Source organism: Kogia breviceps, chromosome 19 (genome assembly GCF_026419965.1).
Source record: "Kogia breviceps isolate mKogBre1 chromosome 19, mKogBre1 haplotype 1, whole genome shotgun sequence".
NCBI classification, from domain to species: domain Eukaryota; kingdom Metazoa; phylum Chordata; class Mammalia; order Artiodactyla; family Physeteridae; genus Kogia; species Kogia breviceps.
The window spans coordinates 17,268,564-17,293,947 of NC_081328.1; the positions used below are offsets into that span (position 1 = coordinate 17,268,564).

Sequence of the window (25,384 nt, forward strand, 5' to 3'; positions counted from 1 at the left end):
GCCTCTCTTGTTGCGGAGCACAGGCTCCAGACGCGCAGACTCAGTAGTTGTGGCTCACGGGCCTAGTTGCTTCGCAGCATGTGGGATCCTCCCAGACCAGGGCTCAAACCCGTGTCCCCTGCATTAGCAGGCAGATTCTCAACCACTGCGCCACCAGGGAAGCCTGTAGTACCCCCTTTTTGTAGGAGGTAAGCACTCTGTCTTATTCTATGATTTCTTCTAATGAATTCCTTTAGAATTTTTATGTCTCCCTGCTGTAGGCTGAGAGTGGATGAAGGTTACAGGACTGGCCTAGTCACTTTTTAGCAAGTTCTTTGGGGATGTAACTGGTAACGCTTCTTTAGAAGCTGGGGATACATATGGCCTGTTGGTCTCAGCTTTGGAATTTTATAGCCCATTAACATTCTGGTACCATATTAATTGCGTACCAAATTGAGAAGTGAGGAATGCCTTTTTTGAGCAAAGAAAGGCTGTTTTAGGAGACATTTAGAAGCCATTCTATCCAATTCCCCAATCAATGTCATGAATCCTGTTTACAACTTGATGAGATGTTATCCAGTTTCCATTTGAACACATCCAGGTACTAGGAACCCATTCCCTAACTCTCAGATCTCGGTGCTGTCAATTACCATATGAGCTTCACCAAATCACTTAAAATCCCCTGTTTCCTCATCTATAAATGGGGTGTAAATAATATCTTCTTCACAAAACATTGCTGGTAAAGTAAAAGGAAATAGACATATAAATTGCCTAACCCAGACACAGAGGAGTGCAAAGTTGGTTCCCTTTACAGGTTCCATTAGGGGACAGCATTTTTTTTTTTTTTTTTTGGTTGGGAGATGCGGCATGCAGTATCTTAGTTCCCCGACCAGGGATTGAACCCATGCCCCCTGCATTGGCAGGGTGTTGTCCTAACCACTGGACCACGAGGGAAGTCCCAGCATATTGCATTTTTGGATTGTCTTCACCTGCAGAAAGATCCTCCTCATACTGCACTGCCTGTATACGTTTTACTACTCCTTTAAGTTCAGCCCTCAGTGGGCACATAGAATATCTTTTTTCCCCTTCTTCTTGACAGCTTTTCAGATATCTGTGATTTTAGTTGAAGGCACTGGAGACATTGGAAGGAAAAATCCGTTTTTTCTTTATTGATCTGGGGAGTTGGAGTAGCTGTTAGATTTCTATGTGACTCCCCAAGAGGGATTGAGTGAATGGGGGCAAAGATGATATTTTACTTTCTAACATCAGTTTTCTCTAATGAGAGAGAGAGAGAGAGAGAGACAGAGAGAGAGAGAGAGAGAGAGAGAGAGAGAGAGAGAGAGGAGAGAGTGTCCCACGTGTGTGTGTGTGTGTGTGCGTGTGTGTGTGCGCGCGCGCGCGCGCGCGCGTCCCACGTGTTGCCGGACACTTGAACGCATTTGAATGGTGCTATTCTTTGTCTGCCACATAGTAAGCACTTTAAAAGATAATTTATTTCCCTGAATGAATGGCTGAATGTGGAAGCTACAAAGAAAGCTAAACAGCTTTCACTGGATACCAGCCGGGTGCTCAAATACTGCCGTCAAGGGCGAGCGAGGGGAGTCGGGGTTAAGAGGCCTCTTTTAGGATGGGTGGGGATTAGCCTCGCGCTCCTATTGCTAGACATCGCCTCTTTTATCGTGGGTAGCCGCTGGGCGGTGCTGGAGAGCCTCGCTGGTGGGCGGAAAGCTCCCCAGCTCTCATCCACACCCCTACATCCCTCCTTCCCCGCCCCGCAGAGAGACTACAACTTCCGTGGTGCTCTGGGAGTGGAGGAGGCGGGGCAAATGAGGGGAGTGGGGAGAGGCGCGAGGGCGGGCCTTCCGGGCGTGTGTTTCCGGCGTCGGCGGCCTCGGCCGGGGACGGTGTGAGAGCGGTAAGATGGCGGCTGCGGCGGTGGTGGAGTTCCAGAGAGCCCAGTCTCTACTCAGCACCGACCGGGAGGCCTCCATCGACATCCTCCACTCCATAGGTAAAGGTCGCCGCGCCCCCTCTCCGGCCCCACCGGCCCAGCTCGGCCTGTGTCGGTCCACGGCGGCGGAGCGGGGCCGGGCTAGCCGGCTCTGGTGCTGCTGACTCACTGTGTGTGTGAGGGGGGCCGGGCCGGGGGCTCAGGCCGCTCGGAGCTCTCTGGGGCTTCCTGGTCCCCACCCCGGTAGGAAGCCCCGAGGCAACCCCGGCGTCCACTCGCCGGCTGCTGACTCACGGTGGGCTCGGCGCGGTGTGGGAGAGTGGGCCGAGCCGGGGCCCCACCACTACCCAGCCTTGTCTCCCGCTCTGGCCCATGCGGGCTGGCCCGGGACCGCGAGCGGTGCTGGCCGGCGGGCTGGTCGTGAACTGAGCTGAGCGCCTCGAGTTGAGGGCCTTGGTGAAACCCGCTCTGGACAGGCATTTCCCGCCGTTGTTCTAAGCCCAGCCTGCTCGGGTGGGAGCGCGAGCGCAATTGCTCGTTCTTCTCTTGGAGTTTCCTTCCCCGGGACGCTGGGAGCTGCTACTTCTCGCCTCCCCTCTGCGGAAGGCTCCACTTCAGGGGGTCTCTTTCTGAGTGTGGTTTGAAATACCGAGGGGGGACACACCTCGGATTGGCATTTGGTTTGGGGAGGTGACCGAGACGTTCCTTTGCCCCCCGTGTAGGGTGTAAGAGCGAGGTGTTGGCGTGGGTCCGCCCGGCCAGAGGAGGTGACTAATCGTCCTACTCTGTCGTGGAGGGTGGAAGAGAGTTCGGGGAGTTAGTTGGCAGCCGCGGAGTTCTGGGAACTCTTTGGAACCGGCCAGCTGCACGTTGCTGGAGAAAATAAAAGAAAAACATGTTAGCACTGTAGTATGATTGCCTTACACCTTGCACGCGACTGGAAAACTGAAATGGGAGCCGGAGCCCGTCGCTTCCGACAGTTTTCTACTGGGATTCAGGTGTGACCAGAAATAAATTTATGATGACAGAGAGGGCGTTTAATGTTCAGCCATCAAGGGTTCAGTTAGGGCATGGGCTAGCTCTTCACTGCACATGTAGTAGTGTGATCTTTTTTAATGTAGCTTGAGAAGATTCGGGTTGAATCAACAAGTAGTTTGCACGTGTATGTGGGACCTCAAGGCTGTTGGCTTTTATGTCGACTCATTTAGTCCGTTGAATTTTGGTACTCCCGACTTTCATGGAGGAAGGACAGTGACAAGATCTTGATGTCTTTATCTTTGGGGTTACTAGAAAAAGGGGGTTAAGATGCATCAGGGAATGGATGATATTGGTAAATAAAGGGTGTTGCCTTTTGAAGTTCTGATCTTGACTGAAGTCAGTTATAGTTAAGAACCAGAGTCATTTTCAATGTGTATTTTCTTCCTGTGAATACACACTAATATTTAGAACTAATGTGAGAAGCATGGATTTTATTTTATTTTTTGTGCCTATTGCCTAATACTTTGTCTTTTATAAAGTGCGAATTATGGTAAACATTATAATTAGAGTACTTCTTGCTTGCCCACTATATATTAGGAGAGAGTTCCCTTGAAAGCTTTCCTGTTAGAACAAGCTTCAGTCATGATGGTTGACAGCCTCACTTTTTCCAGACTCCATCATGGAGTATCAAAATGTTGGTTTTTGTCAAGTCATGATGCTTTGTGAGAGAAGTGATAACTAGTGATGATTGCTAAAATTATCACTACAAACTTGAAGAGGCTGTCCAGTGTTTGAGTGGTAGAATAGTTATTAACAGTTGGAAGTGGGACAGATAGCACAAAGTTATTTTAACAGGTCCTGAATCCCTTAAAGTAGCATTCTCTCCTAAGGATCACACTGGATCTTTGACAGGGTTATGTTTCCTGAATGGCTTTATAGAATTATTTATCCCTAACACACCCATCAGCTGAGGCTCTCCACAGGCCTAAAGTTTATTGAAAGACTTTTGACTTTATAGTTATCAGTAACTTGGTCATTTGATTTTAGTTTGTGGCAGGTAAATGCACAGACAGGCATGTTTAATATTTTCATATAACATAGTTCTGGCATGGGGCTTACCACCACAACTGGAAGAACTTGTTTGAATTTTGCATTAACCAAGTGACAGCAATAGAAATCTCAATGTATGTGGGTAAGGGAAATTCTAATTGGTAGAATGAAAAGGCACATTTACAATCAAAAGAGAGGAATCTATTCTTATGATATACATGGGACATGATCATTTTACTTTTTATTGTTTAGAGTTTTTTTTTTTTAAACTCTCTAGAATTTGTCTTTTGCTAACTGTTTGAGTTTGTAGTTGGACTTGTGAGGGTGAAATTTCCCTTAGTTTTCATTTTTTGTCAGAATTTTAAGAGAGTTTGCATTTTCCTCTCCCAGTGAAGCGTGACATTCAGGAGAATGATGAGGAGGCAGTGCAGGTCAAAGAGCAGAGCATCCTGGAACTGGGTTCTCTCCTGGCAAAGACTGGACAAGCTGCAGGTAAGTGCTACAAGTGGATTGCTTTCTTTTACCTGAAATGCTGCGTGAAGTTTTTTTTGGGGGGGGGTTGGAGTGAGGGAACATAGGAATACATCCATACGGTTTATTGGTAGTGTAATTCAATTTTATTGCCAACTTGTTGAGCTTTAGTTTTCTATCAGGAAGTTAAGAGACCTTTAAACTCACTTCTTTCATGGAAGACTTTTGTTCTGCAGATGAGGGAAAAAATCCTGTTTCTTTTGGAATATAGTGACTTGTGATTTGTTTCTGGCTTGGATTTTCACTGCATTTCCTTACATGTGGGCAGTAGCAGTCTTTGGTGATTTCATGGAGCTGCTCTAATGTATTTAAGGTGGATAGTGACTCTAAGCCCTGACTTCAAAATGACTAGGGATTTTGTGTCCAAGGAAGTGGCTTTGCTGTCCTTTTTTCCTGATACACAATGAGTAAGACATTAAATGAAGAGAACCTTCCCAGAATTTCTCCACTGGTACCTAGGGCTTTGTGCCTGTTGTTACCCAAACATTCTAGTTGTAATTGAACCATTGACTTTGCAAGCGCGAGGTGATATTCTGGTGATGGGTGTGTCCTTAGAAGGAGAGAGTCTTGTTGACAAGGAAGGGCTTTTGACTGGTAAAGTGACAATAGTATTTAGAGAGTAGCCTGCTTAAACCTAAAATGGATGATTTTTGTCAACTTTAAAGTGAATTTAGAGCTTATCTGATTAGAATGGATTAAACATTGTTGATTGTGATTTACTTTCCCCCAAATTATGTTGTTATCCAAGAGGATGATACGTGTAAGTTAGCAAAATTTCTTGAACTTGAAAACAAAGATCTTTTCCAATTAAGGATGATAACTTATTAATTATTAGACTCAGTCAATAGAAAGTTGAATAAAGTTGTATGAAATTGGGAGGATGTGTTTATATGGATCTTGTACCTTTTAAAAAATATCATTAAAAATACCTATAATAAGAAAAACTGTTTTTGAGTGCTTTTTATGAACTAGTTATTGTTTTAAGCCCAAACAGGATTTACCTTATTGAATTCTCGAAACAACTTGGTCAGATATATACTATTACCTATTTTATACCTGAGGAAACTGAGCACAGGAAAGTTAAATATCTTATTTAAGGGCACTCAGCTAGTATGGGAGACTCAGAATTTGAATCCATGTAGTCCTATTTCAGAGCTCATGACCTTGAAGTATTTGCTTTCCATAGTTATCCACTTATGAGTTATCAGTGGTAGGTGGTGGTTTTTTCATTTTAGGCTGACTTCTCTCCTATTTGACATGTTTATGGATTCTTTTGCCTGTCAGTTAATGTGAGCTTGGGGTTGCAAAACACTTTTGGTCATTAGTTCACATGAAATATAATTAATAAGGTAATTTTCCTGAACGAATTAGAATACCAGGTGAAATGATTTTTTTTTTTTTTTGGCCGCATTGTGTGGCTCGTGAGATCTTAGTTTCCTGAACAGTGATTGAACCTGGGCCCTTGGCAGTGAGAGCCCAGAGTCCTAACCACTGGACTGCCAGGGAATTCCCGGAAATGATTTTTCTGTTGTTGAACGATCCAAATGTCTGTTTTTCTCAAGTAGAATGGGTAATTAAAAACAGCATGTGATATAGTCAGTGTTTCAGAAAATTTGTCCAAAAATGTTACTGCTTTGCTTGAAGTTACTATTTCATGCTTTACTCTCTCCTTATTCCTTGCCCTCCCCTCCCTGTGACCTACCTGAGAAGTTTAGAAGTGTACAGGGAAACTTATTGGAATTTAACAGGTGAATCATAAGAACTTTAAAAAACATTTCCAGGTTACTTATTGTTTTCTAAGAAAGACTTTGACAAGTATAGTAAGGAAGGTTCGGGGCCTACATTCATTTACCTATCTTTGCTATTAGTAATTGACCGGTTTGTGTTGTTTCCTTTGATTTTGGGGTTCCCTGAGAACAGAAAATATGTCTGTTCCATTGATTTCCAATTTTGTTTTGTTATGCATTTAATATATGGCTAGCACTGCGCTAAGTACTCTACTCAAAAAGTTAAAGGTAGGGTCCCTGATGGACATCAGTCACTTGGGAATTAGTGAATAAGACAGTGTCTGATGCAGAATAGTGATTGAAAGTAGTGGTGTTCATCATCAGATATGATGCCTAAGCTCAGGATCTGCAGATTTCATAGCCTGAGACTCTTAAAAGGAGTGTGTTGAGCTCTGTGAGGTTCTGAAAAGGAAGTTCTGGTCACACAGTTGCAAATAATTTCAGTAAGAATAGAAGGAAGAACTCAATATGATTCTATAAGAATTAAAAAAAAATCAGTGTGAAAATGGAAAGAAACGGAATATAACCAAGAACGACTAAGAAACGGTAATAGACTAAAGTGAAAAATGAACTGAGTCTTTGGCAACTAAGAGGTCATTTGTTTTTCTGTTAGAGTAAGAAGAATAACTTGGAGAAGATACTGTAATGCTGGCAAGTGCTGGAGAGAAGGGCAGACTCCTTAGCTCATGTTTCACTTCTGCTTTTTCCACGAAGGAAAATGATTTTCAAAAAGAAAAAGATAGAAATAACATCAGAAAGAGAGAATTTAAGCTAAGGTAGGTGAGAGAAGAGAGAGCAGATAGTCTTTTTAAAATAAGTTCAAGTTTCTAGGCTCTGACAACTTCTGTCTTTTAATATCAAAAGAATAGTTGTAGCAGATATATTTATAGAGCCACTGTTATTCTGAGAAAAATCATGGAGGTTGGAGAGGTATAAGGAAACTGAGGATGGGCAGAACATGATTCCACTTTTCAAAAAGATAACGAAAAGAATAAATTTTAGACACTGTCAGTAAAGTTCCAGGACAGATTATTTGATAAGTAGGTTTTAAGCACATAAAACAGTGGGTTTATTAAGAAAAGGTTATTCCAAACTCACTTTGGTTCTCTTTGGTTAGCCTTATCAGACAGCAGATTTGTAGGGTTCCGCAGGCAATGGCTTGCCAACTGTCTTTGTAAATAAAGTTTTGTTGGAACATAGCCATACCCATTTGTTTACATACTGCACGTGACTGCTTCTGCACAGTGGCTGAGTTGAGTACCTGCTGCTGAGACCATATAGCCCACAAAGCCAAAAATATTTACTGTCTGGTCCTTCACAGAAAAAGTTTGCCAACCCCTGGGATAGGAAGAATGATATAGACAACGTATCTGATGTAAGCAGGATCTTTGAACATTTGCCATGACAAATGGATCATTTGTCGACCTGGAGGGAAGTCTCTAGCATCATGTCATAAGGATCTGTCCTTGCTCTTCTGGTCAGTATCTGACAGTATAGCTAAAGCCGTATCAGAAGGTATGCTTATTTTTGTAGATGATTCAGTACAGTAGAGAACAGAATTAAGATTCAGAGTTATTGTCAAAGCCAGCAAGATTAAATTCAGGGTGGAAAGTATAAAGTTATATACTTAAACTATTTATCAAAACAGAGGAACGTGGGGAATTACCTCTCTATGCAAAAAGACCTTATGGACTCAGTCTGAACAAAGAGTGCTATTAGCAAAAGCAAAACATGCTTCTTATGTTAGATGTGGCAGTCCAATCAGGAGAATTAAGCCATAACTACTGGTCTGACCCTACATGGAACGTTGATTCAGTTCTGGGGACCACAAGTGGTACATTTGCAAACTAGAGTTAATTTAGAGGAGGGCAACTAAGGTGACAAGGAATCTAGAAACCAGGACATTGGAGGAACAGTTGAAATAGTTAAAGCTGTTTAGCTTGCAGAAAGGGAAAGTTAGGGAGATATGAGTGATAGTTATCTTCAAATATTTGAAGCCACGTGGAAAGAGGGTATAGACTCATGTTTCAGAAAAGAACAATTTAGTTTGACCAACACTGGAATCGTCTACTTTCTGAATATTTCTGTCACTAGGGAGTGTTTAGATTTGTTCAAGCGTAGTGGGAAATGCTGTTTCAGAAGGGACATTGCACTAGACTGCTTTTAAAAAACTATGGTTATATAACATAATTGAAGTTTGCATAAATGCAAAAGTAATTTGAGGGAGAGAAGTCAGTGTATCCTGGCATTGGCATGGAAGACTCACTGGGACTTCAGCTGAACCTAAAAGGATATCTAAGATCTACATAGGTCGAAGTGACGGGGAGGGATTCCAGGTGGAAATGCAGCATGAGCGAGGCATGAAAGCAGGCGTGTGAGTAGTCATTACAGGGGTGAATGGAGTGGCGGAATTGGAAAAAAATCTTAGACGGTGGGATTCACTGGTCAGTACTGGGGAGTGAAGGGAAAGGTGAACTTTTCCACTCTGTATAAAGTTCCTTTTATACCTGACACAGTCCCATGTATCCTGTGACTGCGCAGGCAGATGAGGATTCAAGACCCTGAATTAGCATTCTCAGGAGGGGGAGGCTTGCTTGCCCTGAATTCGAGTTCTCAGGAGGATGAGTCTACAGTTGGAGGCAGTGGCACTAAAGTAATTTTAACCTACATTCCAAAAGTACTTCCTTAGTTGTTTAGTTGAATATTCTCTAATTTTCACGTGTGTTTCTAAAGGTGCTCCCTTAGATTACTGTGCCACCCTCTTTTCTTACATAAGGGGTGGCGGGAACCTCTGGTAGACAGCTTTTTTGTCATAGTTTAAGACTTAGGTTTTGCCAATTAATGAGGAATTTTAAAAGGTTATAGTATAACTTTAAGGGACAAACACCCTAACTTTTATGTGAAAAGTTGATTCAGAAGAGTGCCATGGAAATTATATTGGTAAAAGGCTAAGCTGGGCATTACTTCAGGAAGGGAGGAAAAAAGGAACCTGGAATTGAAAATCTCTGTTTAAGGGGAACTGCTGAGACAGACTTGGTTGGAAATTAGGGGAAAAAAAAAATTAACTCCTATAACCTGATAAATTTGTTAGCTGTGGGGAAGTAATTTTGTCTAAGGTGGTAGAGGCATAGCATATTTCATGTTCTAGAAAACTGTTTTCTGAGAGTGTGAGTACTTTGCTGTACTCATGAGGCAGACAGACATGAGCTTTTCCCAGGACCCGCACAGTAATCCAGAGGCTGAGTGGGGAATGGAATACAGATTTGGTACATGTTGTTAACTTTTTTGCTACTCCATTACCTGCTAAGAATGCTTTAAATTCCTACTAAGTTTCATTTTGACTGATTCCAGACATAAGTACTGGTTTTATGATCTTGGGTCATTTTTTAATGGGTATTTTGTCCCTAATATTGATGTGTACTTTTTTCTGTCTGAATTGCCTTCCACATAGAGCTTGGAGGACTGCTGAAGTATGTGCGACCCTTCTTGAATTCCATCAGCAAGGCTAAAGCAGCTCGTCTGGTCCGATCTCTTCTTGATCTGTTTCTTGATATGGAAGCAGCTACAGGACAGGAGGTAAGCTACTTTAATGACAGAAGGTCGACAATATGGAGCAAAGTGTTGTTTCAGTGAAAGAAATGCCTGCCTGCATTGTGGTACTAATGTGGAAGGGACAACTGGGAGGACAGCACAGGACTTATCATGTCAGTTTCTCTTTGTTACAGGGTATTTGATACTTTGGGTCTGTTCCATGCTTTGCTTTGTAAGTGGAGATTGTCAGTGGTCCCTGGAATCCTCATTACATCAGGGTCACAAACTGATTCTTGTCTTTGAGGTATTGTATTGCCACACCTTTGTAATGTTTTCTGTATCTGTGGTACCTTTCATTCTGTGTCACAAAGCTCCTGTGAGCACTAATTAAGTCTTGTGGCATCCCTTCTTGGCATGTCTTGTATGGCATTTATGCCTTTATTGGGGGGGTGAGCATCCATCTGTTTTTTTTGTCTTGTGTGTGCAGAAGTGACTGGTATACCTGTACATGTCCTCTGTGAGTTCAGACTAGACCTTGAGCTGCACTGAAGAATGCCTCTTTGGAATCACTGAGCCTCTTCCCATTCTTCAAAGATAACTGTATTGTCTGCAATTCAGGAGAAGGAGATGCTACCAAAGTTAAAATTCATTCTGTAAAAAGTGGCAGATTCAAGCAGGGTATATGGTGGTTGCTTGAATCTGTTTGTAGGAAGACGATAGTTGTTGTCTTTTCTGTAGATTTATCGATCAGCACTCACTAGTGCCTGCTATGTGTTAGGCACTGTTATAGATACTGGGGCTTCATATGTAACAGCATACAGTTGTTGCTGTCATGAGAATTATATTTTAATGATGAAGGCAGGTAATAAATATATAAAACATCAGATGGTATAAAGGCAGGGATAGGAATTGGTAGTTGGTTATTTTATATATATATATATATAAAACATTGTTTGCCATAGCCTCTGTGGGTGTAAAAGATATGAAGGGGCTTAGTGGCATATTGAGTAAATAATGGGGAACTTCAGAAACCTAGGACATATGAATCTCACTTTGAAATCATGTAAAATGGTTTTATAAAAACCATTTTGTAAAATCTGGTTTCTTGCCTTAATGATTCTTTGAAACCTAGTTTAAACACCATAAACTGACTTCATTGTAGAAAATTCATCTGTAGTGAAGTCTTCAAATTCATTTGTTTCTGGGAGAACTGTGTTTCATGACAGTAGATCAAAAATAGATATGTAGATAGCTGCCTTTTGAACCAAAGCATTAGAATTATTTTTATGAATAATTTAAAAGAAAAAGTGATTTTTCTAAGGGGTACTACTCTTATATCTAACCCTAATTTAAAAAAAAATTTTATTCTCATGAAAAAGTGACACCCCATCTTTTGTTTGAATTAGGATGCCTTGTTCTTTCTTTTTTCCCTTGGCTATGCCGTGCGGCATGTGGATCTTAGTTCCCCAACTGGGGTCGAACCCGCGCCCCCTGCATTGGAAGCATGGATGGAGTCTTAACCACTGGACCACTCGGGGAGTCCCCTAGGATGCCTTAGAATGGGCTGACCAATAAGTGTTAACTTGAAACAGACTAATAAATGTTACTTGGAACATTTTGGGCAGAAAAAATTAATTATCCAAGCTGCTTCTTTGACACTGAAGTCTTAGAATTTGTCCCTTCCCATAACAGAGCTGACTCAGTGGATAGAACTGCAGTTGTTTAATGATCAGTTCTACTCCTTTATCCAAATTACTGAAATCATAATTTAGTGCTCTCCTGTAATTGGCTAGTGGGGTTTACTGGCCTTTGTCATGTATTCCATGTCTGGGTAGGCCCTCCTTTTAACTGTGTGTGTACATTGCTATTGTTCATTGCACATTACTTTTTTTTTTTTTTTTTTTTTTGTGGTACGCGGGCCTGTCACTGTTGTGGCCTCTCTGGTTGCGGAGCACAGGCTCCGGATGTGCAGGCCAAGTGGCGCATGGCTCATGGCCCCAGCCCTTCCACAGTATGTGGAATCTTCCCGGACCAGGGCACGAACCCGTGTCCCCTGCATCGGCAGGCAGACTCTCAACCACTGTGCCACCAGGGAAGCCCTGCATATTACTTTTTTGTCAACTAGAAACCTTTCTTCCTTATCTTAGGGTGAAAGGAAACACTCTCAGGTACTGTGTCATTTTATTGTCAGTGTCATCTTAGTGCTGAGTAAGAACTGTTGGTTTCTTTTGTTTTGGATGTTTAGTAGTGTAGCTTTTTTTTTTTTTTTTTTTAAGATTTAATTTTATTTATTTTTGGCTGCGTTGGTTCTTCGTTGTTGCGCGCAGGCTTTCTCTAACTGTGGTGAGCGGGTGCTACTCTTCCTTGTGGTGGGTGCGTGGGCTTCTCATTGCAGTGGCTTCTCTTGTGCAGTGAGAAGCACAAGAGAGCATGGGCTCTAGGCACGCGGGCTTCAGTAGCTGTTGCTCGCAGGCTCTAGAGCACAGGCTCAGTAGTTGTGGTGCACGGGCTTAGTTGCTCTGTGGCACGTGGGGTCGTCCCGGACCGGGGATTGAACCTGTGTCCCCTGCATTGGCAGGTGGATTCTAATCCACTGTGCCACCAGGGAAGTCACAGTAGTTTAGCTTTTTATCAAGAGTGAGAGTCTTAATCCACTTAGCAGGTCTTCTTTCAGTAATTTTTGTGGATTATAGGTTATTTGCTTGTTTTGGAATAAATTATCAATCATCCAGATGGTGCTACTTGCACCTCAGACTCATTTATTAAACATCCAACCATTTATTAAATTCTGTCAATGCAACTTTGTTCAATCTCTGTTCTCCACCTCTTTTTTTTTTTTTTTTTTTTCCGGTACGCGGGCCTCTCTCTGTTGTGGCCTCTCCCGCTGCAGAGCACAGGCTCCGGACGCGCAGGCCCAGTGGCCATGGCTCACGGGTCCATCCGCTCCGCGGCATGTGGGATCCTCCCTGACCGGGGCACGAACCCGCGTCCTCTGCATCGGCAGGCGGACTCTCAACCACTGCGCCACCAGGGAAGCCCTGTTCTCCACCTCTTTTTATATTTGTTCTCTATGTACAGCTGTCGTCTAGTTTGGGTTCTAATTCTTTTTTTTTTTTTTTTTTTTTTGAGGTACTGTTGATATATACAGTGGGTTCTAATTATTTCTTTTTTTTTTTAAACATCTTTATTGGAGTATAATTGCTTTACGAATTATTTCTTACTTAGACTACTGCAGAAGCCTCGTACCACCATTTTGAGAGATATCCCCACCAAGTAACCCTCTGAACATTTTATTCCCCTCTCTGTTCACCCGTAACTTGAGCCTTCAATGACGCTCTGTTGCCTACAGAATTAGGTATTACATGTTTTTCTACAATACAGCTTAGCATGGCAGTCTGATCTCCTTGTACTCTATGAAGTGTACCAAACATGCCAGCCTTGTTGGATACTTGCTGAGCAAGTCCTGTACACTCTTCATGATATTACCTTTCCCTTCTGTAGTTCCATGTCAAGTACCACCTCCTCTGAAATCTTTCCTTGTTGATGTCACTGTGATCTTAACTCTTCAGTGATCCACATTATATTTTGTACGTTATATTTTTGATTATGCCTTGTATGATGATTACCTGAACATTTGCTTTATTTTCTTTCCTTTTTTAAATTTAAAAAAATAGTAAATTTATTTATTTATTTTTGGCTGCTTTGGGTCTTCGTTGCTGCGGGCAGGCTTTCTCTAGTTGTGGCGAGCGGGGGCTACTCTTCATTGTGGTGCGCGGGCTTCTCACTGCGGTGGCTTCTCTTGTTGCAGAGCGTGGGCTCTAGGTGCATGGGCTTCAGTAGTTGTGGCACGTGCGCTCAGTAGTTGTGGCTCGAGGCTGTAGAGCACAGGCTCAGTAGTTGTGGAGCACGGGCTTAGTTGCTCCGCAGCATGTGGAATCTTCCTGGACCAGGGCTTGAACCCGTGTCCCCTGCATTGGCAGGCGGATTCTTAACCACTGTGTCACTGGGGAAGTCCCTTGCTTTATTTTATTTACTGTAATATAGTCTCATTCAGGTGAAGCCCTATATCCCTTGTAGTTCCACAGTGCCTTTTTCATTCCTAATTCATGGCTATTCCTTAACCATGGCTACCTCTGACCTCACCTACCATGTTATTCTTTCTTTTACTTTCTTTACAGCTGTAACACTGGCCTTTTGCCTTAGCTTTAAACTGTTCCAGCTTTGGGGCATTTTTATACATCTGACCTTTCTGCCGCGCTGCATTGCTTGTGGGATCTTAGTTCCTTGACCAGGGATTGAACCTGTGCCCCCTGCAATGGAAGCAGAGTCCTAACCACTGTACCGCCAGGGAAGTCCCGCTCTCAGCCTGATCTTAACATGGCTTTTTTCTTCACATCATTTCAAGTCTTTGCTTACACCTCATTTCCTCAGAGACCTTCTGTTACCACCTTATCTAAAATACCTATCTCTGCTTTCTTCGTATTTATTTTACTTACTAACATCCGTTTCCTACTTAGAGTATAAATTTCATGAGGATAGGTACTGTGTCCTATTTATTGCTGCATCCTCTGCACTTAGAGTAGTTTGGCCCAGAGAAGCTACATGACTAGTATTTGTTGAGGGAATGTATGGATTATGCCTTCCAGATGGTAGATGCTCAGGAGATACTTTGTTGAATTAAGACTTAAGTTTATTGACTTGAGATATAAGCATGGGGTATTGTTACTACATTTGTCTGTGTGACTCAAGGCCTCTGACTTGGGGAAACTGGATATAGTCTTCTTCATCTTGGGAAATTATAGGTTCTTTTAAAATTCTTTGATTGACTAATGGGAAAGGATAGAGGAGCAAGTCATAGGTGGATCACTGTCATAGTACTGTTGAGGCTCGAGGCAAAATATGAAGTGTTAGCACATTGTTAAGAGAGCTAGGAGTTTGGGGGAGTTTGGTACCAAGAGCTAGAGTATTGGGGAGTTTAACACCAAGAGTATGGGGGAGGGGATTTTCCTTGCCTTTTTGTATTTGCGGACTGACCATAAGTCAGATCTACAGAACAATCTTCATCTTGCTGTATTCCAAAAACTGATATGATTCAGGTTAGGTTCTGGTCATTTTCAGTACTAAAGTTTAGAGCCTAGATGAAATGAGGCTATATGGGTGGGGTGGGGGACTGAGGATTGGGGTGGTTAGCAAGGGAAGGGGAGTAGAGAGTTGGGGTGAAGAGGAGGGCAAGAAGCATGAACCAGATCCCTGCCAAATAGTGAACTGAAATTCCAGAATTCATTCTATCTTCTAGGAATCTCTAGGCAGTTTCTATGGGAAGCCATTTTTTGGTATAGTCTATCCAGCTAAAACACAATAGGACATTTTAAGAAACCTTATATCAAAAATCCTGTTAATGAAACAATTATTTCAATGGAAAAAAGGGAGTTTGTGCTAGAGAATTTCAGACTTAGAATGGTAGTTATTTTTTTCCCTTAGGAATTTAGTTAATAAAGGCATATAAAAAATGGCTAAGTGTATTTATTTAAAGCTTAAAAAATACCTAATTTTGACTGTGTCAAACTTTTGTACTCAAGTAGGGCTTCCTCCAGAAGCATGGGCTCCTTGTGTATTCTTATCCCCTTTATCAGTCATCATTAGCATTAACAAAGGACAAAACCTCTCAAACTATGTAGCAAGGGCAGTGGCCTTTAAAATTTTTTCTTAAAACTGAAGCACTGGTTTCACCAATTATAGTCCCAGATATTGCAAAGCATGTACCCTGTAATTGATAACAGATAGGCAGTTCATGTTGTACAAATTCCCCGCTCTAGGAGAAATGTCGTATTGACCTGAGTTTATTAAGGCTGGATTGAGGTAGGGTCAAGTTCTGGTCCCAACAGCTGAATACGTGACCTTGGGTGAGTCACTTAACGTCTGGACTGTCAAGGAAATGGGGACAGGTTGAGATGCTAGAGTAGAACTCAGTGTTTCTTAATGAGGGATATACATCAGAGTGGCCAACCTTTTATTCCAGGCTACTGGATCAGGAGCCTAAGTGTTCATTTCTGCATTGTTTGAAAAAGCTTGCTGGGTAAAACTGATGGTAAGCATTTCTTAGCCCCCGAAGACACATAGGACTGAAGATTTTTATTCTTGTTGCTAAAAATGTTCAGCAAAATATTTTCAGTTCCATGAAATATCTGTCATGAACAGAGATATTACTTTGAGTTTGGCTTTTTAGAACAAAACTCAAAACTGTGAAATTGTGATTGGCTTGCTTTTATTTTAGGTTTTGTAGAATTTACTGTATGAGGGCATTTGAGTTTAGAGTTGGGGATTTAAGTAGCCACTAGGGGGCTCCAGTGAGTTATAAAGAGTTCATTGACTCTTACTGGTGAATCATCCAAATACCATGTAATGTCATCCATTTATCTAAAGGCAGAAGGTCTGTCAATTTGGATTATGTCCCTTTACTTTTCCTTCCTTGTAACATCCCTTAAGAGAAATTGGGATTTACATAAAAACCTGTTCTTTTAGCACTTAGTTCTCTGGAAAGCTCAGTTTCTTTTTATGCTCTGATTATGAATCTTAACTCACAATAATAGAAGTGATACAATATCTGAAGCTCTTAATATGTACTTGTCAGAGCTACTATGGCAAGGGTACCTATGGCATGTAGACATCTAGCATAAAACACTACTTTACATTAGTTACTTTGCATGGTACCTTACTGTCTGGGTAGCATATAGAACTGGGGTTCAAAGTGCCTTTAAAGAAAGCTTAAAAGCCCGTTAAAGTGTTAGGCTAATTCTCATTTCTTTTTACTTCCTTTAGTACAAGCTAAGTTTGCTGTATTGTGATGAGAATTGTTGGTTGCACTTCTTAGAATCCGGAAGGGAAAAGCCAGCTGGGCCTTTTGAGTCTTACAAGCAAGTGTTAGGAGTAAGACAATTGTGCCTAGGCTGAGAATTTCTCCCCTTTATGACCAATATAGTCACATGAACACATTACTATTACTGTTCAGGGAGAAATTTCTGCTTTAAAAATTTCTCAGCCATTATAGAAATCTACATTCTAGGGCTATGTATGTAGCCTGGGTCCCTCCTGGGACAGTAGAAGAGGAATCTTCAAAATGAAGCTCTTTTCCAAGGGAACATAATCTAAGCACAAATATACTTTGTGTGTAAAAAGCCAAGTTGATTTTCCATTATGCTATAATCATTACATATTGAGATACTGGGGATCAAGGCATGCCCCTGAGACAGTAAACATGGGTATGTAAGGAGGAGATGAAAGCTGTTCTCCAGAGCAAGGCTTGTGGGAAGAACGTGAAGACATAATGTTGCACGTACTGTCTCTCCCTTTTGCAGGTCGAGTTGTGTTTAGAGTGCATCGAATGGGCCAAATCAGAGAAGAGAACTTTCTTACGCCAAGCTTTGGAGGTATGTGCCTACATTAGTACTGATTTCAGATCTCTAGGCATTTGAAGGACTGTGCATATAAGTAATACCATCCTATTCAAAAGTATTTTCAGCAACTTTGTATTATCCAGGCACCTGAAATTATTGGTAGCAGTGTCCCACTCATGAGAATTGCTCTGGTTGAAGTTTTGAGACAGACCTGCTGCTTGGCTCAGAAAAGTAAGCAGCAACATGGTTTAGTCAGTCACTGGCTATAATAGGAGATAATATCACGGGCTAGATGATTTTTTAGGCTGAATTTGATGCTTTCATCAGGACTTGAATATTCAACAGTAACAGTTCTGTGACTGTCAATCTTTGATTTCTTTCTTTGGCTTTTTTCCTCCCCTTTCCGTCAGTCAATGCCTTTTCTCTTTCCTAGGCAAGACTGGTGTCTTTGTACTTTGATACCAAGAGGTACCAGGAAGCATTGCATTTGGGTAAGTAAGCTGGTGGAAGCTAGTAAGGAGTCTGTAGCTGGCTAAATGAATGTATTCCAAACCTGGCTACTCTTATTAGTTACATATTAATAATTTATGTTCTGCCTACTTCTAAGAAGGATTTAGGGTGGCTTACATTTACTGAATCTGTCATGGAAAAATGCCATTTAGAAGTTCTAAGAAACTAACTGTCAACTTTAGAGAACAAAAGGGTCAAATTGCTCGTATTTACTATCACATCTACTGTATCTGTTTATAATTATTCTTAAAATCTACTTTAAAAATCAAGAAATTAACTGGGTGCAAATACATAGGAAACCTGAAGTGGGCCAACTAAAGGCTTTTCCTGTTGGCTTTTAAACACTGTGAAATCTTTGCCTGCTGTTTTTTTTTTTTTAAATTAATGGATACATCTGGACTGTTTTCCCCAGATGGAAGAACATGGCTTTCATGATCTATTAAGTTGAAAAAATTGCCAATATTCAATCCTTATCCTGCAAAAATGGAAATTTCATATGGTTCAAGCAACTAGTAGCATTTAAAAAAAAATAACAGGTTTATTGAGATATAATTCACAGACCATAAAATTCACCCTTTAAAAGTGTACAATCAGTGATTTTTAGTATATTCACAGAGTTGTGCCACTGTCACCACTGTCTGATTTCAGAACATTTTCATTACCCCAGAAAGTAACCTTGTACCCATTAGTTGTCTCTTCCCATTAATTCCCCATCCATCATCTCTGCCTGCCCACCTTCCCAGGCAATCACTAATTTTTGCCTCTGTAGATTTGCCTATTCTGGACATTTCACATAAATGGAATCATACAGTATGTGGTCTTTTTGATTGGCTTCTTTCTCTTAGCATAATGTTTTCAAGGTTCATCTGTGTTGTAGCATATAGCAGTGCTTTTATTGATGAATAATTTTCCATTGTATAGCTGTACAACATTTTATTCATTCATCAGTTGGTGGACATTTAGATTGTTTCCACTTTTTGGCTATTATGAATACTGCTGTGAACAGGTTTTATGTGGACATGTTTTTCTTTTGGGTATAATATACCCAGAAGTAGAATTGCTGGGTCATATGGTAACTCTGTTTAGCTTTTGAGGAACTGCCAAACTGTTTTCCAAAGTGGCTACACCATTTTACATTCTCACCAGCAATGTATGAGGAGAGTTCCAGTTTCTCCACATCCTCACCAACATTTCCTAACATTGTCTGTCTTTTTAATTTTAGCCATCTTAGTGGGTGTGAAGTAGTATCTCATTTTGGTTTTGATTTACATTTCCCTCATGACTAAACTAGTGATGTTTAGCATGGGGAAGAAGGTGTATTTGGAGAATGTTAGTGTATCCAAAGGTCTTCCTTCCCCCACCAACCCTAGTGCCTGGTGTTTCTTATGTAGTCTTGTGATTATTGGACAGGAAGAGAGTGAGAACAAGTGTCTGTCTGAACTGGATAAGTAATTTCAGCATTTTCTGGGTGGGGATTCCCACTGTATTCAAATCTTAGGAGTAAGCTTATATGATTCTTGGCTGTAATGTCCTTTGTGTGCAGAAAGGCTTCAAAGAGATCTGTGTTTCTCTTTTGGAAGATAGCACATTAGCAGAAAATTTAAATCTTGCAAATAAATAACCCCCTTTTGAGTTCAGGCAGGTTTCTTTATCCTGAGTGTTCTTATGAGGGTGAGAGGGAAATATTACGATATTAAAATATTAAGATTATGGCTAACAAAGGGGGTATATGTTTTTTCTTTCTCCAGGGTCTCAGTTGCTGCGGGAGTTGAAAAAGATGGATGACAAAGCCCTTTTGGTGGAAGTACAGCTTTTAGAAAGCAAAACATACCATGCCCTGAGCAACCTGCCAAAAGCCCGAGCTGCCTTAACCTCTGCTCGAACCACAGCAAATGCCATTTACTGCCCCCCTAAATTGCAGGCCACCTTGGATATGCAGTCAGGTAATACCCGATGTTTTCTTAAAGCTCATCTTACCTCACAGGTGAAAGGACTGGGGGGTTGGGGCTGGAGAATAAAATTGGCTGTTTTGGCTCAAGCTTCCTCAGGGAAACCAGTGGAAGGTTACCTCTCTCACTAGCTGCCCCCCTCCTCTTCACTTGCTGTTAACTGCCTAAAATATATTAAGAACATGCTTAATCTGTGGTTGACCAGGCAAACTGACTGTTAGAACCAACACCCTAGAGAGGTCTCACTTAGGTTTAAAAAGCTCTCCCTTATCTTCCATCTTAGTCACTTACTCAGAATGGTAGCACTTCTCTCCAGAATTGGACTAACCCAAGTCTCTTGTCACTTGGAGACCTTTGTAAAGCATGTTGGACTTTTCTAAAGGGCCTCAGATCTAGGCTGAGGAAAGACCCCCCCCCCCACCCCCCTATGTCGGTCGACTGGTAGTGGGTTGCTTTCTGATGGAGTGTGTGAGTTTGGGGGCTAGGAGGCCATGGATTGGCAATAGAATACTTTTTCTTGTAGTCAGCAGCTTTTATTAGTTATAACTTATTATCATTATCAAAGGAGCATTATTGGAGTCAGAGGACTAACTAGTGTTACCTGGTATTACCTCTTCGCAATCTTTGTTTCCATGTAAAACTGTAAGAGGGAGATATTAGCTACCATACTTGCCTCTCAGGTATTGTAAGTATCAAATGGCATGTTTTGTGATTCAGGTTAAAAGCAGAAGCTCTAGAAAAAAGTCTAGAAAATGACTTTTCTAGGTTGAAATTTTGGTCCTGCAAATTTCTAGCTGTGTGACTGGACAAGTTACTTAAATTTTTCTTGAGCTCGTCTGAAAAATGGCGATGAATAATTGTACTTCCTCATAGGATGGGAGTGAGGATTAAATGAGATGATGAATGTAAGCTCTTATCACACAGTACCTTGCGTTGACCAAATACCGGCACTTTGTTTAAGCCACTACTCTTCATTATGTTCTTTCTTCATGGTCAAGAGTTGAACTTGCATCTTATTTCTCAGAACAAATAGAGGCCATTTTTATGTGAACCTTCTTTATTTCGCTTTCCTCCCCAGAATGTGTATCATTGTTCATTTTTACCCATATTATCAAGCATGACCCTTCTTCCTGTCCTTTTTAAGTCTTGAGTTTTTCAATTCTAAGGCTAGGTTTTCGTCTCCACTTGGATCTTCCTCTCAGTCTTTTTTTCTCATCACGCTGTTTATTCTTGTTATTAAAACTTGGACTCAAGTAATCCTGGTTATTCTGGAAAAAGCACCTTCTTGTAGGGATCATTTAATCATCCTTTTCGACAATCACCTCTCCATGAAGCACCTTTCTTTTCTGATGTAACGTATGAAAGTAGAGTTGTGGAAACAGTCGTATACATGAGGCCATGGTTATAAGAAGAAAATGATAGTAGTCAAAAGAGGCATTGTATTTATTGGGAAGTCTTATTGAGAACATTCCTGTTTTCTTTATGTGTGGTAAGGCAGCATATATCGTATGTCGCGTATCGTATGAAGTTCACCAGCAGCTCCGACAGTATGTAAGATGATAAAAGAATTATATTGGTTTTATACTGTGAGTAATGAGCCACACCATAAAGATTCTTGAACTCCCTTGGACCCCAGCCACAAGCACACAAGTGGGTACAATTCCAATTAAACAGTGGACTATCTCAAGCCAGACAAATGTCTGGAAAAATTTAAGTGTCTTCTGAATACTTTTCTATAAACCTTTGTGTGTTCCTTTTTCCATATAAAAACGTACCATGGCACGAGGCAGTACCAGCCACCCTGCGGTCATGGTGATGTTGTAGAAGGTGAGCCAGGCGGTGGCCAACAAGCCCAGGCGCCGCCTCTTGCCCATGGCCTCCCTCTCCTCGCCGGCCTCCGAGGCACCGCCGTTGGTGCCGTCCTCCTTGCTGGGGGGGACGTGAACAAGACGGGCAGGGGAGCGGGAAGGGGCCTGGCTGAGCACACTGCTGAGGCGCCGCAGCCCACTCACTGCTGCTGCCACGGTCAGGCGCCCCACCAGCCCGGCCCCCGGCCTTCCTCTCAGTCTTTGAACGGCCCCAGCTGAAAAAGCACAGCCTTTTGTCCTTTTAAAATTGCTGTCTTCTCCTTTTATCTCAAGCTTCTTGGAAAAGTTGAAAGAACGTCATTACTTTGGTGTCTCTGTTGACTCCTTGAAAGACAGTAACTCCCCTCTATCCTCTGTCAGATTTGGGGGGGGGTTGACACTGTTGAGCACTCCATGCTTCTTTGACAGAATTGTCTTCTTGGTTCTCCTCCCTTGACTAATTATCCTCAGTCACTCTTTCTTCTGATGTATCAGGTTGAGTCTGTCTCCAAATCTGCCCTTTCTTTTCCATTTCTGCAATCACTGCTCTAATTAATGCCACCGGACCACTGGAATAGTCTTTTACTGATCTAACTGTCCCTAGTCACTTTTCTCAATCCATCTTGCTTACTAGTCCTAAAGTCATTTTTTGGAAACACAAATCTGATCATGTAACTCCAAGGGTTCCCCATTATCCCCAGGCTATTTTACTTTAACAGTGCATTCAAAAGGAAGACATCCTTTTCATGGTTATCTCTGGTCTTCGGTCCTAGTCACCAAATGACTTTATGTGTTCCTGCCTTTATATATTTTGTCTTCTGTGCTTGGAATTCCCTTTTCCATCTTCTGCCCTTGGCAAACTCCTGTGCATCCTTCCAGATCAAGCTCACGTCTGCCTTATAAACCCTCTTCGGTGCCTTCTTTACTTTGGACTTCCCTTTGAAAGGTATATTCTTTGGTACATATTATGGTACTAATCTCCTTGTTTCTGTTTTGATGACCACTGTGAGACTGTGAGCTCCTTCAGGGCCTTATTCATATTTATTTTCTCTATAGTAGTTATATCAGTGCTTGGCACATGGTAGGCCCTTGTTAATATTTGTGTTGATTGAGTAACAGTCTAGTGTTTTGTTTCTTTAAATAATAAATGTCCTATGCCAGCTGTGATGCTTGTAGTCCTAATGTGGTCTCTATTTGCTAATGTGTTTTGGAAAGCAGTATACCAGTTCTTTACTTTTTTTTTAATCAGTCTTATTTTTTGTCTGGTCTGTTCTAGCTCTGGACTGGGAAGAATGGGAAAATGGGCATTTGTCTCATTTAATTTGGCAGTGCTAGTAGTCTGTTGGGTATTTCTGAGGGAGGTCTCCTTGGCTACAGAGGAGGGTGGGTTTTCTCCAGGCCTCTGTAGTGAAGAACAGTAGTAGGAAAAGGACCTGATTCCTTCAGCCTCTAAACAGCAGGCTTTTGGGTAGGTTTGGCACATATCACTCAGTAGTGGTTATTAATTCATAAGTTCCCAACTGGCATGCCAGGCACACAAGTATGTGACGGGTGGTCTGAAACAGTGATCCCCTGGGGTCATGTGTAAGCAGTTTCATCCTTTTACTCCAGTGTGCTGAATACTTTATTTGTGTACCTTGATGTGGAAAAGTTGGGAAGCTCTGTGATAAACAAATGGATGTGGCTGAGGCAGGGTTAGAACTGATACACAGAATCTTAGGGCTTAGTTGCCTTCCAGGCTAGGAAGAACTAATTTTCACGTCATCCCACGTGATAGCATAGGTTGGAAGTAATAGCAGGTTCAGTCAAAGTTAGGCTCATTGGGAGCAACCCAACTTCTAAACAATGGAGAACTGGTTAGATGAAGTGTAGCGTATCAGCCTAAGGAAATACTGCTTAACTGTGTACAATTAAGTTCATGGGTTTGGCATTACATGAAATCCATTTACTGATCGCATCAAGGCAAAGGTACATCTATCTATAAATGACCAGTATCTGAAATGAGACTGTAAGAGGTTGGATTTTTTTTTTCTCTCTCATGAAAGCTGCTTACTTATAAAAATGTCAAGTTTAGAAAAGCTATCTTAAAGAAATGGTTGGTGTTATTAAAACTAGTAATTTGGGCAGACCAGGGAGGGATGTTTGTGTCAGTTTAATGACCCGTGAAGGTAATGTCGTGGAGGGTAAACGTGGCCTTTTCTAGTGGTTCCAATGGATAGCAGGACTGCTGTGGTGGTGCGAAAAGATGTTACCATATGCGGTTTTTAGGATCCTTTTGTTGGGTCTCTAACTCCTTTGGAATTAATATTGGAAAGGTGACTTGAACTGGGAGGCCAAAGACCTGGGTTCTAATCCCAGCTTTGCCACTAGATGGCAGTGACTTTGGGCAGGTCCTTTATTCTTTCCTGACCTCATCAATAAGTAGATGAAGTTGGGATAGATTTTTGAGGCCCTTCCCAGCTGTGACATTTTATGGTTCTATTATTTCATATGGTTCTTACTCTTTTCTTTTCAATGCCCAGGTATTATCCATGCAGCAGAGGAGAAGGATTGGAAAACTGCATACTCATATTTCTATGAGGCATTTGAGGGTTATGACTCCATCGATAGCCCCAAGGCCATCACATCTCTGAAGTACATGTTGCTGTGCAAAATCATGCTCAACACGTAGGTGCACATTAACTTTGGGATATGAGAACTCAGGTCCTTCATCTAAGATTTTCTGCCATGGCAGAGATGGCTTGGGCAGGGAGTTTGGCCAGTTACAGAAGCAGCGGCTGCCACCTCGTGGGGCTGATTGAGGTGGAATGGGAGGATCGAAGGTAATCCAGAGCACTTTTCCTTGCTAATCTTTCAGAACTGGGGAGACAGATTTCAGAAATCTCTCTCCCAGCCCCTCTGAGTGTTCTCCTCATCCTACAGTTCTGTCCAGAGAGTTGTTGAGCACAGGACAGAGGTCCAGGAAATGGCCTACAGACCAGCACCAGCCATTGGGCCACCCAGAATGGGAGTGGTTAAAGGAGAGGTTAGGGAGAGGTTTGAAAAAGGTGACAACAGCAAGTATGACAGCTAGATCTTTTTCTAAAGATTTACAGAATTATTCCACGTCCTTTTTTGGGAATAAATGAGATACTGACTGGGATTCTTTTTGGATCTTGGGATTAAACAGGACTTGTGTTTTGAAAGATCTATTATACTGGGATTGATTTATATGTATCATTTTGCCTGTTGGGTCTATTACTTCTGGTAGGTTCAGTGTGGCTTTCTTTTTCTTTCTTTCTTTTTTTTTTTGGCTATGTCGTGCAGCTTGCGGGATATTAGTTCCCTGACCAGAAGACCAGGGATTGAACCCGGGGCCACGGCAGTGAAAGCGCCAAGTCCTAACCACTGGATCGCCAGGGAATTCCCAGTGTGGCTTTCTTTTTAATGTTGAGTTTTCCTGCTTTTCAGCACTGAGCCCAGAGTGGAGAAAGCCTAGCTTCTGTGGTGTGAGAGGCCTACGGGTTTAGGGGTGGGGGCTGACTACCTCTGTGGGCAGAGTCTTTTCAGAGGAAAAGATATTTGCCTAAACATATGCTTAGAAGCATAACATCCTGGAGCAGTTGACCGAGTATGTATTTTTTTTTTAGCCCAGAAGATGTCCAGGCCTTGGTGAGCGGGAAGCTTGCACTTCGGTATGCGGGGAGGCAGGTAGGGGATGCCTTGACTGCGGTTCTGATCTCTGCTAACTCTGAGGCAGCGTGTTATTAGACATGGTGTTCAGTGAGACTGTGCTCTTTAGGTCTCCATTCTGCTCTTCATTCTTTCTTCCCCCCTCTTCTTTTCATTAAGCTCGTTCGGTATATTTCCTGTACTGTTAATTCTTGGCCTGAAAAGT

At 41.9% G+C, this 25,384-nt stretch overlaps 1 protein-coding gene and 1 pseudogene across 1 annotated transcript in view; one reads left to right on the forward strand and one right to left on the reverse strand.

Moving 5' to 3' along the window:
• The first annotated feature begins 1,697 nt into the window (after positions 1-1,697).
• Positions 1,698-25,384, forward strand: part of PSMD11 (proteasome 26S subunit, non-ATPase 11) — a 30,551-nt gene continuing 6,864 nt past the window's right edge. Inside the window, exons 1-8 of the mRNA XM_059047879.2 lie at positions 1,698-1,990; positions 4,349-4,450; positions 9,728-9,852; positions 17,163-17,234; positions 17,635-17,692; positions 19,460-19,654; positions 24,030-24,174; positions 25,137-25,197. Coding sequence (XP_058903862.1) covers positions 1,900-1,990; positions 4,349-4,450; positions 9,728-9,852; positions 17,163-17,234; positions 17,635-17,692; positions 19,460-19,654; positions 24,030-24,174; positions 25,137-25,197 — 849 coding nt within the window. The 5' untranslated portion in view covers positions 1,698-1,899. The remainder of the gene's footprint in view (positions 1,991-4,348; positions 4,451-9,727; positions 9,853-17,162; positions 17,235-17,634; positions 17,693-19,459; positions 19,655-24,029; positions 24,175-25,136; positions 25,198-25,384) is intronic.
• Positions 20,959-22,199, reverse strand: LOC131746279 (very-long-chain (3R)-3-hydroxyacyl-CoA dehydratase 1 pseudogene; annotated as a pseudogene).